The 14421-nt window shown below is 38.3% G+C and overlaps 1 protein-coding gene across 7 annotated transcripts in view; it reads left to right on the forward strand.

Annotated features, from left to right (window-relative positions):
* Positions 1 to 14421, forward strand: part of Slc25a13 (solute carrier family 25 member 13) — a 423604-nt gene that overhangs the window by 298155 nt on the left and 111028 nt on the right. For 6 of the 7 annotated variants that reach the window (XM_087204454.1, XM_087204455.1, XM_004862720.4 and 3 more), the window contains one exon: positions 12595 to 12710. The exons of the other annotated variant lie outside the window; for it this stretch is intronic. In XM_087204454.1, coding sequence (XP_087060580.1) covers positions 12595 to 12710 — 116 coding nt within the window. The remainder of the gene's footprint in view (positions 1 to 12594; positions 12711 to 14421) is intronic. 7 annotated transcript variants of the gene reach the window in all.

A 14421-nucleotide genomic window follows, 5' to 3' on the forward strand; every position in this document is an offset into this window, starting at 1 on the left:
AGAACTTGCTAACAAATGCAGAGATAGTGTGGAATAGAATAGAGAAGCATACTGAATCAATTGGGACAGAAGATTTTCTTTCCTTTTTTTTTTTTTTTACCACTTATATGGATTCTTTCATAGAATAAAATTAAATAGAACTAGGTTCAAATAGTCATAAGTTTATGTATAATAAATTGGTTATAATGAAAATCTACATTCATGAGTGAACTGTGGTTACTAAGTGAATTCACCATATTTTGCTGTAATTATTTGTGTAACAAAACATAATTCAGTATGAAAAATTTATATGTTTTCCTTTACCAGATTTTAGGCCAGTTCTTAAATTATGTTCCTCTAATAAAATTTTAATCTCTATTGGGGTGAGGTAGAAATTTCATTCTCTTTATTGTAGATTTTAGGTACAATCTAAAATACTTAGTCATAATATTAGCAACAACAATCACTTTTTATTTCAGTTATCATTTATAATGTTTCTTAGGTTATTAAGCTGCCTTTACTAATCATTACAGTTTATACAGTTTAGCTTTAATGTTTCAAAAAAATTTAAATTGAGATCCTGGCATGTCTCAGGTAATCATTCAGAATATGAATTGGCTTAGAGGCATCAGAGATGTGATTAAATCTTTATTGATCTCAACACATTTTAAAAATATTTTTGCTTGAGATTAACTTATCCTTGACATCAGTTGGTGTCTTGTGATATACCTCATAGAAACATTGGAGAATACATTTAACATTCGGAAGATTTTTTTTCCCTGCCAGCCATCTCGTCCCCACAGTTAGAAGACAGTCTTGGCACAGTGCGGGCAGAAGCGTGGCACCTGAGGCAAAGTCGCTCTGCTTTGTGTGACCATTTCTTCCTTATGTTGGACTAAGAAACAGATGCAGGATCTCATTCCCCGTAATTAAGAACTTGTTCTTTTCTGGCAGAGGTTTCACTTTAGTTATTCTCAGGTTGACTAGACAACATGGATGCTTCTTCCTGAACCTTTTAGTTCCCCATACCTACTAATTTCCAGGATTTTGGAGCCTTCCCTTCTCTGTACTGGGAGAGACAAGAAAGTATAATGGAATAGTGGTGCCATTTGATGATTCATTTTCTTTTATTATGTGTTCTTTAAAATTAACCCTGAACATTTGGAGGCCCTGTGTTACACACATGGTAGAGGAAAAGTTGTAATTGTTGAGTACAGACAAGAGTTTAGGTTCTTATGAAATTATGATGTCTCAGAAACACATATAATTCCATGATTTGGGAAAGGTTTTCCAATTGGGAAGTTAGGGAGGGAGTGTCTAACTGTTATACTTGATCTTAGCCAAAAGGCTGAGAAGCGATTGGGAGTGTCTTAACTGTTGAGACAGTATTTGTAGAAAAGCATACCAGTTTTTTAGACATAGATGCTTGTTTGGGGTGACACGGGGTAGAGGGCTGATGGAGGCATTCCTCTGGGACACTTGTATAAACAATATATTGCCATAATTTAAACTGTACAATCCTTCATCAAATGGTGAATATTTAAAATATTTTCACTATGTGAGATGATGTATATGTAAATCAGTTTGATTGTAATCATTTCACACTAAATATACATATCAAAGCCATGTCATACACCTTCAACATATGCAATTTTAGGGGTCAATTACAACTCAATAAAACTAGAAAAAATTAGATAATGCACAAAGTTTCCAATACTTTCTATTTATTTCTATTTACGCTGAATTTTAATCACTTTATGCTTTAAATTTATCTGTTACTGAATTCAAGTGCATTCTTTCCCTGTTCCCTGTTAGAAAAGAAAGTAAAACAGTCTTTAGTCTGAGATCCAGTAGGTGGAATTATTTTACAATAATAGTAATTGAGTAAATTTTAAAAACCTAATTTTCCTTTGTTTACATTGAGTATTATGACCATATTGATGAGAAGAATTATCCCAGCCTGAGTTCTTACATATTACCAGAAATTTCTGCAAATTCAATTTGGAATCAACACATGGGTACCTTTTCTTTTTCATGTTCATAAATACAGAAAATCATAATCTATTTTAAGCTTATTATAAATGATGCGGCACTTGTTTACATGGGTAAAATGACTCTATCTAAGTAGTATATTGAAGTTCATGTTAATGTTTGCTATTTAATGACACCTAATGATATTCAATGAAGGGTTATACTAAACTGGAGAGAAAATGTGTTACCCAGGCAACTGCCTCGGGCAGACTAGAGATCCAGGCATATGGCTCTATAGTACACATTATTTCAGCATATTTAAGCATAAAGAACCACATATGTAATTGACTGTGAAAAATTACTGCTCAGTTACTGTATTGTGTGGTCATAATAGAAGTAAATGAATACGTCATTGTTGTTGGAACAAGTCTGTTGGGAATCACTTGTAGGCTCTACTATTTAAGAGGCAAAAATACAATAAGAAGAAAATAGCTGGTTTAATTAACATGTAAAAATTGGGTTAATTTAAATTCAGCTGGCACAGCAGATATTAATGTTGGCTGTTTTTTGATGATATTCTGGCTCAGGCCTGTGTACTTTTATTACTTCTTGCCCACACTGTGAATAATTTCATTTTTTGAATGGATAAGGACTTTTTCAGTCATTTAATTTTTGCTTTGCTGGGGCTTATATTACAATCACATCAAGAGAGGGTTTTGGTGTACTTTATCCGAAACCTAAGAATTAGAATTGAATGAAACAAAATGCTAAAATATTGCTAAGTAATTGATTATGTTTTTCAAAGCAGAATCAGTGTAATTTGATTTCAGTTTACTGTTTTATCCTTTTTTTATGAACAGAGCAACTAGCTGGAAATTCATCACTGGCAAATACAAAAAAGTAATCCATTTTCTCTTTTTCTGTGCCTGTGCTTAGGTACCTTTTATTTGTTTTAGAATTTTTTTTAATCATCATTATTTGACTTTGAGATTTAGAAAAAAATCTGTTCAGAAAGGCATTGTATTTCAATAAAAAAATCAGCTCACTCAGTTGATTTTTGGTATCTTAAAATGCTGTTTGAACCAAGAACAAACAGATAATATGGCATCTTTAGCAGAAAGTTACATGAAAAAAATCTCTGTTCTTCAGCCTATGCTTGACACACTCACAGAGTCTCTTGAGAGGAGGGTACTTCTGTGCTTTTCAGCTCTAAAACAAAGAAATGATTAAACTGGAGACTAGTCTGGAAAGCAACCAGTTTGGCACTATGTGTCCTGCATGCTGGCCAACCTCTGTGTCCTTCAGTGAATTTACAGTAACCGGTTATCCAGCATTAATCTGGATAAAGCAACCTGCTGCTTTATGCACAGTTTTAGTCTAGGATACGTTGATCACTTACAGAATGCTAACTGACAGAAGGTTTGCCTGCCAGTTTTATAGTGACTGATTTCTTTTCAGTGGCTTATCTCCCCATTATCCTTCTTCATTTGCCATTTTAATAAAGTTGAAACCTTCTTGTCTGGCCTTAATTGGAAGAACAAGGAAAGATGTAAGAAATCTAGATTTGTAAAAATATACTGTTTACCTAAATCAATTGTCCAACATGGTTTGCAGTTACATTACCTTTTCTTATCTGATAATCTTTTATTTCTTTCCCCTTTACAGACAGTACTTAATTTTGAGTTCTTTATGGTAGTTTTTTTTTTCTTTTTTAAACTTAGTGCTCTTTTCCTTTGAGAAAAAAGTCTTTGAATAGGTCTTAAGACACCCATGATATAATATATAGAGAGGCTATTTGTGGTATATACTCATAATTCTGCTGTCAGTGTTGGTAATTATACAGAATAGGAGCAATGTGATACAACATGGTAGCTTTCCAGGCTTTTAAAAATAATATTTACTAATATTTAAGAAATAAAGGATATTTACCTAGAGATTTATGGAGATAAAGACTTTGATTTGTGCCTTGCTCTAAAAAGTGTGCAGTGGTCCTTTTTCCTTGGTGCAGTATCATTCTTGTGGTAATCTGCCACAATCAGAATGTTTTTATGGCGCAAAGGTTAAAAGTTGGGGAATGAGACAGGTGCCTAGAACATGGAGACAGATCCCCATGAAGTCATCAGGAGAAGTTATTTAACAAAGAAAGGCTGGAATATAAAAGGTGGTGGAGGTATAAGAGATTTTTTTTAGCGTTACTTAAATTAACTACTAGCAAAAGAGAACTTTATAAAAAGGATGAATCTGACCTGTTAAGTGTACTTAAGCCTTCTGATAATATTGGGAGCATAGGATTGCCCCCTAAAAATATTTCTTATTGGCACTGTCAGCCTTTGGCAGCTTGAGTGTTATTTGGTGTGATGTAAAAACCATGGGCAGAGAGATAGGGCTGATGTTGTAGAGAGTCGCTTATTGAATTAAGCTTACAATTATGAGAGCCTATATATTTATCTTCTTTTGCCAATATGGAGGCAGTGATGTCTGCAGAGGTGGTATTTATGGGCCAAATTCATGATAACAATGCAATAAAATTGCTAATAAAAATCTTTTATAGGTTTTTAAAGCCAGGCAGTAGTAGCCTGCTTATTTGAACAATATTGAATCTGCCAAGTTTCATTGGCGCCAATGAATTTAAATAGGCCCTTGGCAAATGCTACCCTGAGATTTGAACCAGAGCACATGGTAGTAGAGACAAGAGCTCTGCTGGCCTCTGCATAAAATGCAGTCCAGGGTCTGCCAAGCTCATGCTGGAGTCGGGGTAGATATAGAATGACTCCTGCCACCTAATGTGGAAGAAAGCAGGCTTGGAGGTGGAGGAGTGTGTGGGAGAGCACTTTTCATGGAGTAGGAGAAGTAGCTTGGTTAGACACAGGTAAGATTAGAACCTGGGCTTCTTTCTGCCACACTCCTGATGCTTATGATATAAAATTAGGTAATGCTCACTGTCTCCTTTTTGAATGCATTATAAATAATTACATTGAATTTCCATAATTGGGACTGGGAGGCCCTGTTTGTGTACTCACTGACCATCATCTGGCATATTAAATAAAAATCTTTATTTATGAGCTCCCTCATCATCTGCCTAACTGGTAGTTTTCGTATCTGTAGTGACTTCAGGGCCTCTGAGTCTGTACTTTTGGCTACCTTATCCCCTGCAGCCAGAGGCCTCTGAGTGTCCTCTTCCTGGGCTTTTAAAACTTGTGGCTGTGACTTGTAGAATGGGACCCAGGAGACCCTGTACCAGTAAGCCTCAACAGCTGTCTAGAAAATGTATCCTAGACTGAACTACTTCTCCTTTCTCTCTCTCCTGCTGCAGTCCTGCTCCAGGCTATGCTTCCATCTCCTGAGTGTTCTTTCTAGCCTTTCTAACTCTGAAGGGAGCCACGTCACTCCCTGCAATAAAACTCTCCAGTAGGGGACGGGGATTTAAGTCAGTGGCACCGCATCTGCCTCGCAAGCTCAAGGTCCTGAGTTCAATCCCCAGTATCCAAAAAAAAAACCAAAAAACAAAAAAAACACCCAAAAAACCCTCCAGCAGCGCTGTTGCCCACTTACATCAGGGATAAAATCTACACACATCATCACCTCTCCTCCCTCCTTCTCTTCTCCAGCCATCTCCCTCCCCTGTCCCCTGCCCCATGGAACTTGCCAAGGTTGGTCTTCACTGGGTGATCCATGGAGATTTCTCAAAACACCTTTCTCAGTGGCGCTACCTTTTCATCTTTCAGATCTTGATGCCTCCTCACAAGAGCTTTTCGGACCACTGACCCAAACCAGTGCTATCTCCCATCTCCCTAATCTCCCCTTCTTTATTGTCAAGCCTTGCAGCAAAGTTGAATAATTTGGGAAGCTCAGAAAAACAAGTAAGTGTTCAGTCCTTCCCCAGACCAGTGAAACAGAATCTCTGGGGCTGAGCCCTGCTCAAATGCATTCCTCTAGTTCACCCTCTACACAATTATCTGGTTCTGGAATTGTCTTTGTTTATGTTCCTGCTCGTTGCCCTCCCCCACAGAAATGTGGGCAAGACCTGAAAGGGATTTGGTCAGTCTTATTCATCTGTGCCACGTCCTGGGTGCCAGCAGCACTGCCTGGCTCAGAGCAGGCACAGGCTACTTACTTACTTGGCTGCCTGAACAAGGTGTATATGTGAGGCATTTGAGAGGGAACCTGAGGAGCTGGAAAAGCCAAAAAGCTTTTATTAAAAGATGTTAAAATTATGGAGGCCAAAGTGCTTTTGCTAAAATTAAACTGGATTCACAGGAAAGTCCAATTCTAGATTTTTTTCCCTTAACACCCACTGATTCTTGAACCTGGGTGGTCTTAGAACCCTGTTCCTGGAGTTAGAATTTACTTTTATCTCTGCTGTTAATCCTGGACAATTCCTTGGCTTCTGTAACACACGGAAGAGGGTAATAAGGAGAGTTATTTTTGTGGTTAGGAACCTTAAGTAAAAATGGTAATTGGATTTTGATACAGTGCATTGTCCACACACAAACTTCCGGAAGTATCAACAGATCAGATCCTTATGTGCAGTTGCTTGAACTTTCCTAGCTACAGAGCTGCCCTGGAGATGGCGGACTGAGGTGAATGGGACCACAGGAGTCCCTGCCTCTGCTGAGTGGGAATGGGGCTGGGGGTTGGAGCTACCACCTTGGGTTCCTGGGATGTTTGCACACCATTCATTTTTTTCATTCTGTCTCTCTCCCTCGGCATCTCTTATTCAGTCCTCCACCACGATCCCAGTTTCCGTTCTTGCTGTATTGTTTTATATGCATTTTTATTTTTTCTTATTACAAAAATAATACAGTATTGTATTATTGAAAAAAAAAAATAACTGGGTGCAGAGGTGTAGTCCTAAGGTCCTAGCACCCTGAGAAGCTGAGTTCTTTAGCCTGGGTAACTTAGTGATTTAGTGAGACCTTTCTCAAAATAAAAGATTTTATTTTAAAAGAGAATGGGGGATGTAGTTCAGTGCAGGGACCCTGGGCTCAACTGAAAGAGAGAGAGAGAGAGAGAGAGAAAGAGAGAGAGAGGGAGAGAGAAACAAAGAATATTAGAAAAGATGGGCAAGAAAAAAGTAAATTCCTAATAATGAAACCATAAGAGATTCACTAACACTTTGGTGTGCATACTTCTAGGCCGTGTTTGTGTACAATAACATTTTTGTCCCTTTTTAACAATACAGAATGATTTTCAGCGTACTTTGTGCAACTGATGTTTCACTTAAAACCATGGGTTTGTTGATAACAATTTTTAGGATTTGGGAAGTACCCTATATACGAATGTTTCTTTACTCAGTTGTATATTGAGGTTGTTTTCACTATTATCAACAGTGCTACATGAACATCCCTTTAGTTAAAAGTTTGCATATATTTATTTATTAATTTTTAGGTTAAATTCCTAGAAACAGGCTTATAGTGCTTATGGTGTATTGTCAAACTGTCCTCTGGTGATGTAGCCCTGAATACTCCCTTCCCCTTGGTATAGGGTGCCCTTTTTCTCATTCAATCCTACTTGGTTCTTCCCTGGATCCTCCTAACATGTTTTCCAACTTCAGTCCTTCTTCCAGTTTGCTTTAGCACATCTCTGCCTGATTAATCATTCTGAAGCATAAATTAATCATGTTATTAAAACTCTGAGATCTTTGCCTAACCCTTACGGGCCCTCATGCTCAGTACGTGAGAACTGTATTTCCCATTGCACTTTCCCTCCAGCAAGTCTGCACTGCATGTGGCTCTTCATCTCTTTCTTCTTGGTTTCTGGCTTACCTTCTGCCCCTTGGTCCCACCAGTTCTAAGGGCAGAGCTTACACATTTCATCCGAATATTCCTCACCCTGGCCTCTGCCCCACACACAGAGAAGACACTGAAGCTGAACTGCTATCCTTCCCCTGCCTCCCATTTTTGCTCGATCATATCTTAACCTCTCTTACTACAGGACTGATGGGATATCACTGCTTTGTCCCATCTTCCCATGGATGTTTTATGTCCCTAATTTCAGTAAGATTCTCCCTGTCTTCTTTCTTTCAATATAACAATAATCTTTCTCTCTGAATTCATTAATTTACCTCTAGTTAGCTGATGTTTCTTACTGCCTTTTCCGTAATAGCATAGTTCTCAGTCTGTATTCTCTCATATATTTTAAGTATTTCCATGCTGAGAACTATCTTGGCAATTTGAGAGTGGAATAAAGGGACCTAAAGTTATGCCATGATAAAAAAACACCATTCTCCTTTGGTGTATACCCTTCTAATACTTTTCTACATATGTGGTGGGTGTATAACCTTTAAATTGACACAGTGTAAACATGAAGTTCACTTTTAATCCCCGTTCTCTCAGCTCAGTATTTTATAGTAGTATGCAGGGTTTGGTCTATTTTACCTGACCTTTAAAGCAGTTGTGAAGTTGCTGCTGTTGTAAAGGGATTCCGGAAGGAGAGGAGTAGCTCTAGTGCTTTGGCACATGAAAATGATTTGCTTGAAAAAAAATTTCTGGTAGCATCAGAATTATGAATTAGAATAGTGAGAAACCTGCTCCTCCTAAGCTGTAAACATTGTAGACCTATGAATGTGACTTTTGTACTTGCTTCCATGCTGACCCATTTCTTACTACTAGTTGCTCTCAGTGAGTGTTGGTGTCACTCCTCTTTATATATTTAATATTTATGAAATTAATAAGAATTGTGTGATTATTTTAAAAGGGGGTCTAACATTGTCAAGGAAGTCCTGGGAGTTGGGGTGGAAAAGGAATTAAGTGAGCTCACCAGCCAGGTCTGAACTTGATTAAGCTGGTATTCTTTGTTGTAATTTATGCTAATACCCATTAAATCTGTAAACCAAGTCTGAAGTACTGTTTATATGAAAATATATATATTTTTAGATATGCTATAAATGAATATAGTACTATATAATTATTCTCAAGACTTCTAGTCATATTACCTTGAAAATCCAAAGTGATCTTGAGGAATAGTAATACATTGTGGTTTTCTAGTTCATCTCTATACCTCCTACATAGATTTTTTTTGAATACTTATCTCTAACAGGATTAGCAAATTACATACCTTTTTGGTATCAGTAGCATGCCTAAAATACCAGAGTATTCACTAGCCAGTTATGGTAATAAAACCCCATTGAAATTGCCAGAGGAAGATTTAGTCACATACATATATACCATTTAAAGAGAGATAAGATGCTTCATTTTATTGTGCTTGAGGCTTTTATTAAGAACATGAAGTTTTTAAAAATCCCATTCTAGATTATGCACAGTGTGGTTCTCTTTTAACTAACGTGATGTCTGTGCAGGGCTAATTCAGCAGATATGATAGTTACTGCCTCAGCACCCAGCCTGTATATTACCCTGGTGAGCAGCACAGGCTGGCTGCATGGTTTTGTGGTGTCTGCTCAGGGTTGGTGGGATGAGGAGTAGTGAGGACAAGGAAACAGACAACAAGGTACAGTTATTGTGGGTACCCTTCAGTCATAACGGTGTGGTGGGCTTGCCTGGGGCTCCTCATGGCTGTCCTTTCTTTCACAGCTTTTCAAAACTGTTGTTTAAAAACTCTCATATCTTTATTTCCACTCTTGGCCTCTTTGTTTCCTCTAGTGTTGTCCCATAAACTGGTTTCTTAAAAACAGAAATTTACTGTCTTGAATTCTGCAGGTTTGAAGAACACTGTGAAGCTGTCAGTAGGGTGGTTTCTTCCTGAGGGCCTTAAAGGAGTCTCTTTTGTGCCTGTCACTGGGGTTCCTTGACTTGGAGAAGCCTCACCCTGACCTCTGCCTCCATCCTCAGATAGTGTCTCCTCCTTGTATTGCTGTGTCCAAGGTCCCCTCTCCCCTTTTATAAGGACTCTATAAATAGTTATATTGTATGGGTGTTCACCTTAGTCAGTAGGCCCTCATCTTAACTAATTGGATTTGTGAAAATGTTGTTTTCAGATAACACCATGTTCTGAAGTCCAGAGGGTTAGGAATTTGGGGGGACACAGTTTAGCCCATGACAAAATCACTCCTGAGTTGTATGTAGGGAACACTGTACTTTTGTGTCCCACTTGGTACCTCCTATTTAACATGGTCAGAATTGTCCATGTTTTCCCACAAGTTCCTTCTTCCAGCTTTTTTCTTACTCTCTTTAAATTTGTTTTCTTTGGTAGTGGGAGCAGCCTGGCCTCTGTCTTTGTCCTCAGTCTTGCTCCTTACCAGCGTTGTCATTTTAGCTTCACCTGTATCTCTAGCCTTTACTTCCTTTTCATTCAAGAGCTCCCACTATGCCCTGCTACCCTAGCTATCATCCTCTTTCCTTTTAAAATTCATCTTCTAAACCAGTTTCTTTTCTAAAACAAAGATTTAGCCCTGACAGTTATTAATCTAAAAGCTGTGAGTGATTCCTCCCTGCTTGTAAAAGCATAAAGATCCTGTAGCCTGGCTGTTGAGGCCCTCCGCAGGTGGCCACAGTTCTCACTGCAGCCAGTCTTATTGGTCTTATAACCTTTTAGATGCAGGCCCCTAGCTTTTTCACTCTTCTTTAAATGCAGCACATCCCCTCTACTTTCTTTCTTTGTTTTTGTTTTTGTTTTTGTTTATTTGAGACAGGGTCTTGCTATGTAGTTCAGGCTGGCCTTGAACTCACTGTGTACCCCAGGCTGGCCTTGAATTTGCAGGGACCCTCTTCCCTCAGCCTCCTGAGTGCTGGGATTGCAGGCATGCACCACCACGCCCAGCTTCCCCTCTGTTTTCACTTCTGTTCTATGCTCTGTTGTCTCTCCATTGTGGAGTGTGGTCTCTCAACCCCTCTTCCCTTTCCTCTCTGTCTCTTCACAGGAGCTCTAATTCTATATAGATCAAATGGAAACCAAGAGACCCAATTTGTTGGCTCAGATTGGCAGAAACCATTTATTTTGCATTATGCCAGTCATTTTCTTTCAGCTTCAGTTTCATTTCAAAACTGCAATAAGGAACTTGAAATAGATGATCTTCCAAATCTATTCATCATTATAGTTATCCTTTAAAGGCCATGCCTCCATGAAGCCTTCCTGGCTTCTAAATACTCCTTCCTTTGTGCCCATAGAGCTTTATTTCTCTTAGTTTTCACAATCAGCTTCTGTACTACAGCAGTTATGTGTGTCCCCTGCCCCTGCTTCCCCTAACAGGGGGGAAGTGCTTTGAGTTCAACAAGGAAGGTTTAACTCCTGTCTGTGTCCCTTCCCATCTCCACCTTCCCTGGTACCTGAACATAGATTCTCATTGAGAGAGACTCTAGTAGAGGATGAAATGTCCAGGGCAAGTAGTCTCCCTAAACACTTGCTGTGCCTGAACATTCTGTATATTCTGAGAACGTGCTGTGGATGGTGAATGATATGATTTTGTACTGAATACACCATGAGTTTCCCCTTTCTTTGTGGCATTATAGTCAGGTGACATTCTGGGAAACATCTAAGTTGACTTTGGAACACTGTATAAAGATGTGTTCTTCCTATAAGATGTTGAGAAGTAATTAAGTGTTCTGTAAAACATGAAAATGTTCCTGTTTTCTTCCTCTCTTTATGTCCTCTAGAGCCTTGGACTATCTCAATGTATTATTGAAGTATTTTAACCTTTAAAATACAACATAGCGTTAGAGAACATTCCTAGGAAATCTTTTCATGACTCTACAAGTCAAGTTCTCTGTATCCTATCATGCTCTTCCTGAGACATAGATTTGGTCATTCTATGAGTTCTTTAGAATTTTTGGCAACTGTTTTCCCTAGAGAAGAATGAGCTGGTCCTTTTCTTCCCTTCAAGGTTCTCTCATCCTCTATCTCTAATCTCATTTCACAGTGTTCTTTCCCATTGTCAGACAAAAGCAATCACTCGCCATTTTCCTTGTGTACTCCTGTGCTTCCTTGTGTGTACCTTTCTGTCTAAAGTGCCTTCATGGCCAGTCTTTTTCCACATTTTCCATTTTTCCTGGATTTTCCTCATTCTTTTAGACCCAGCTCCAATCCCATTTCTGCCACAAAGTCTTCTTTGAGCCCCCCCCGCCCAAGAGTTCTGCTATTATTGTTTTGGTCCTTGTTTTCCATTTTGTCTATAGTGTATGTTGTTATTTCTAGACTACTGCTATCTGCCTTACCTGACTAGAATTTCTTTGGGGTTATGTTTCATGTTTGATTTGTCTGTATTGTCCCCTGTAATATTCCTAATTCAGTCCACAATCAGTAGATGTCAGTAATGAATGAATATCTGTGAATCATTTTTACATGGTATCTAAGGGTATTAATAAATAATAAAGCAGTTCTCTCTTGCTATTATGCAGTTTCCTCTTAATCCAGAGAATCTAGGTTTTAATTATAGAATCTTACACCATGCCTAAGGGAAGATTGAGGTTTGAAACATAAATGGTGTTGGATAAAACAGTTGCATTTAAATTATAATGCATTTAGTATTTCACCATGTTCTCAAACCTGTCATGTATTTTAGCTTCTGTACATTGATTTACTCATCTGTCCACTGTGTTTAAAGGGAAGTGCCAAGTGTTGAGAAATGTATTTAGTTTTGAATTTTACTTGACAATGACATTTATTAATTTTTTCCTTTTAATGTATGTTTGTATGTGCTTTTGTTTTCTACAAGCTTCTGACTTTATGCTTTGTGTTTGTTTTATGTTGCAGATTAATATCTTTTCAAGAATTTGTAGCATTTGAGTCTGTCCTGTGTGCCCCGGATGCTTTGTTTATGGTGGCCTTTCAGCTGTTTGATAAAGCTGGCAAAGGAGAAGTTATCTTTGGTAAGGAGTATGAGTAAATGCGCACCTAAATAAGGGTGGACTGGTGGAAGCATTTCTTTTGTTCAGGAATGAAGTAAAGTATCTGGACATCCTTTTAAGAAATTAGCCTATTCCTTTTAACTGTGGTACTTTGGTGTTTGGGGATCCTGTTCAGATTTCTTCCTCTTTGAAAAAATAACTGTCTGGCTTAGTAGTTTTGATACTCTAGTTTAGTTTCAAAGTGGGTAACAATGTGACATAGCTTTTCAGTCATAGAATGTGGAAGTCAGTAGGATTTCTGTTCTTTCCCTTCTCCAACAGTTAATAAATTACCTGTGACCTAGGCACCCAGCACTTCTTGTATTTTCCTTGCCCTCATAGATTGGTTTACTTCTAGAGATACTGCACATGCTCATGGTTCATAATAGTATAAGAAAGACGTTGTGAAGAAAGGGTAGGTCAGAAAGTGGTACATCAGTGGTAAGTTCTTTAAAAGAAGCTGGTTAATGGAGGTAGATGTGACAGAAAGCACAACATTTTCTTTGGACTGTGTGGTATCCAGCATATGTTGCCTCTAATACCATTGTTCATTGTCATAGTCACTTTCTCATTGCTGGGATGCAATACTTGACATCCCATACTTAAAGGAGAACATATTTATTTAGGTTCACAGTTTGTATAGGTTTAAGTCCATAGTTGGCTGGTTCCAAAGCAGGGCAGCATGGCAGAAGCATGGCAGAGGAGATTGCATGGCATCCAGGAGGCAGAGAGTGTGAATGGAGGAGCAGGGGAGGGAGATAAACCCTTCCAGGCCACATTCTGAGGGATCCATCTCTTTTAAACATGCTCCCTCTCAACATCACATTTAGCTATAAATTCACCAGTGGACTAATTCACTGATGAGTATCACACCCCCATGATCCAGTCACCTCTCAGAAGCCATACCTATGAGCAAATGAGACTTTGGAGAGACATCAGGATATAAACCATAACACCATGAAGAATTTTGGAGCCCTTTGGGCATGTAGATTATGCTTAAAGGGAAAATGGCTAATGTGTCCACTTTAAATGTCTTTATTCTTAGCTTCCAATTGGTTCAGATCTCTTGGAGTTGTCTTATTTGATGCATTATGAGAAATATACTGCTGTAGGGCAAATACAGGTGGTGTAACAGAGCACTGGTTCTGAAGTCAGGGACTTAACCATTTCCAGCTTGGCGACTTTTATCTCTGAGCCATGTTCATTGTCCTCTCAGGTTCTCATTTCCTTATAAAAGAAATGAGGATAATAATGGCATACAGCAGAGATAAAATGGTATAATGGATTTATTCTACTAGCCTTCTTCCCTGGCCCATTCTTCTCATGTTCATTTACATGACAGAGATATTCAGTGTGAGATTAGCCAGAGCAAAGGCAAAGACTCATGTGTGCATTTCTAGCAGCACAGATGCTTCCATTAACACTTCAAGAGGATTATTTAATATTTAAAGATCTTTACATTTAGTTTTTTCTTTTCCATCACCAGATTCTTCTTAGCACCACTGAAATCACAACTTTTCAGTGGAAGGCCAATTTAAAAAGTCTCACTAAAATCTTCAACTACTGAATGAGCAGCTAGCTTATGGTAGTTTGGATGCCAGTTTGATGAAAATGATAGGATAGCATTTCCTTAGAGTGAAAAAAAAGCCTGTAAGTTCGAATGAGTTTAGCATAGGTGTGTTGCCTCTCTTGT

Source organism: Heterocephalus glaber, unplaced genomic scaffold (genome assembly GCF_053883595.1).
Source record: "Heterocephalus glaber isolate CG9 unplaced genomic scaffold, H.glaber_assembly_v1.0 deba00000546, whole genome shotgun sequence".
Lineage (NCBI taxonomy): Eukaryota > Metazoa > Chordata > Mammalia > Rodentia > Bathyergidae > Heterocephalus > Heterocephalus glaber.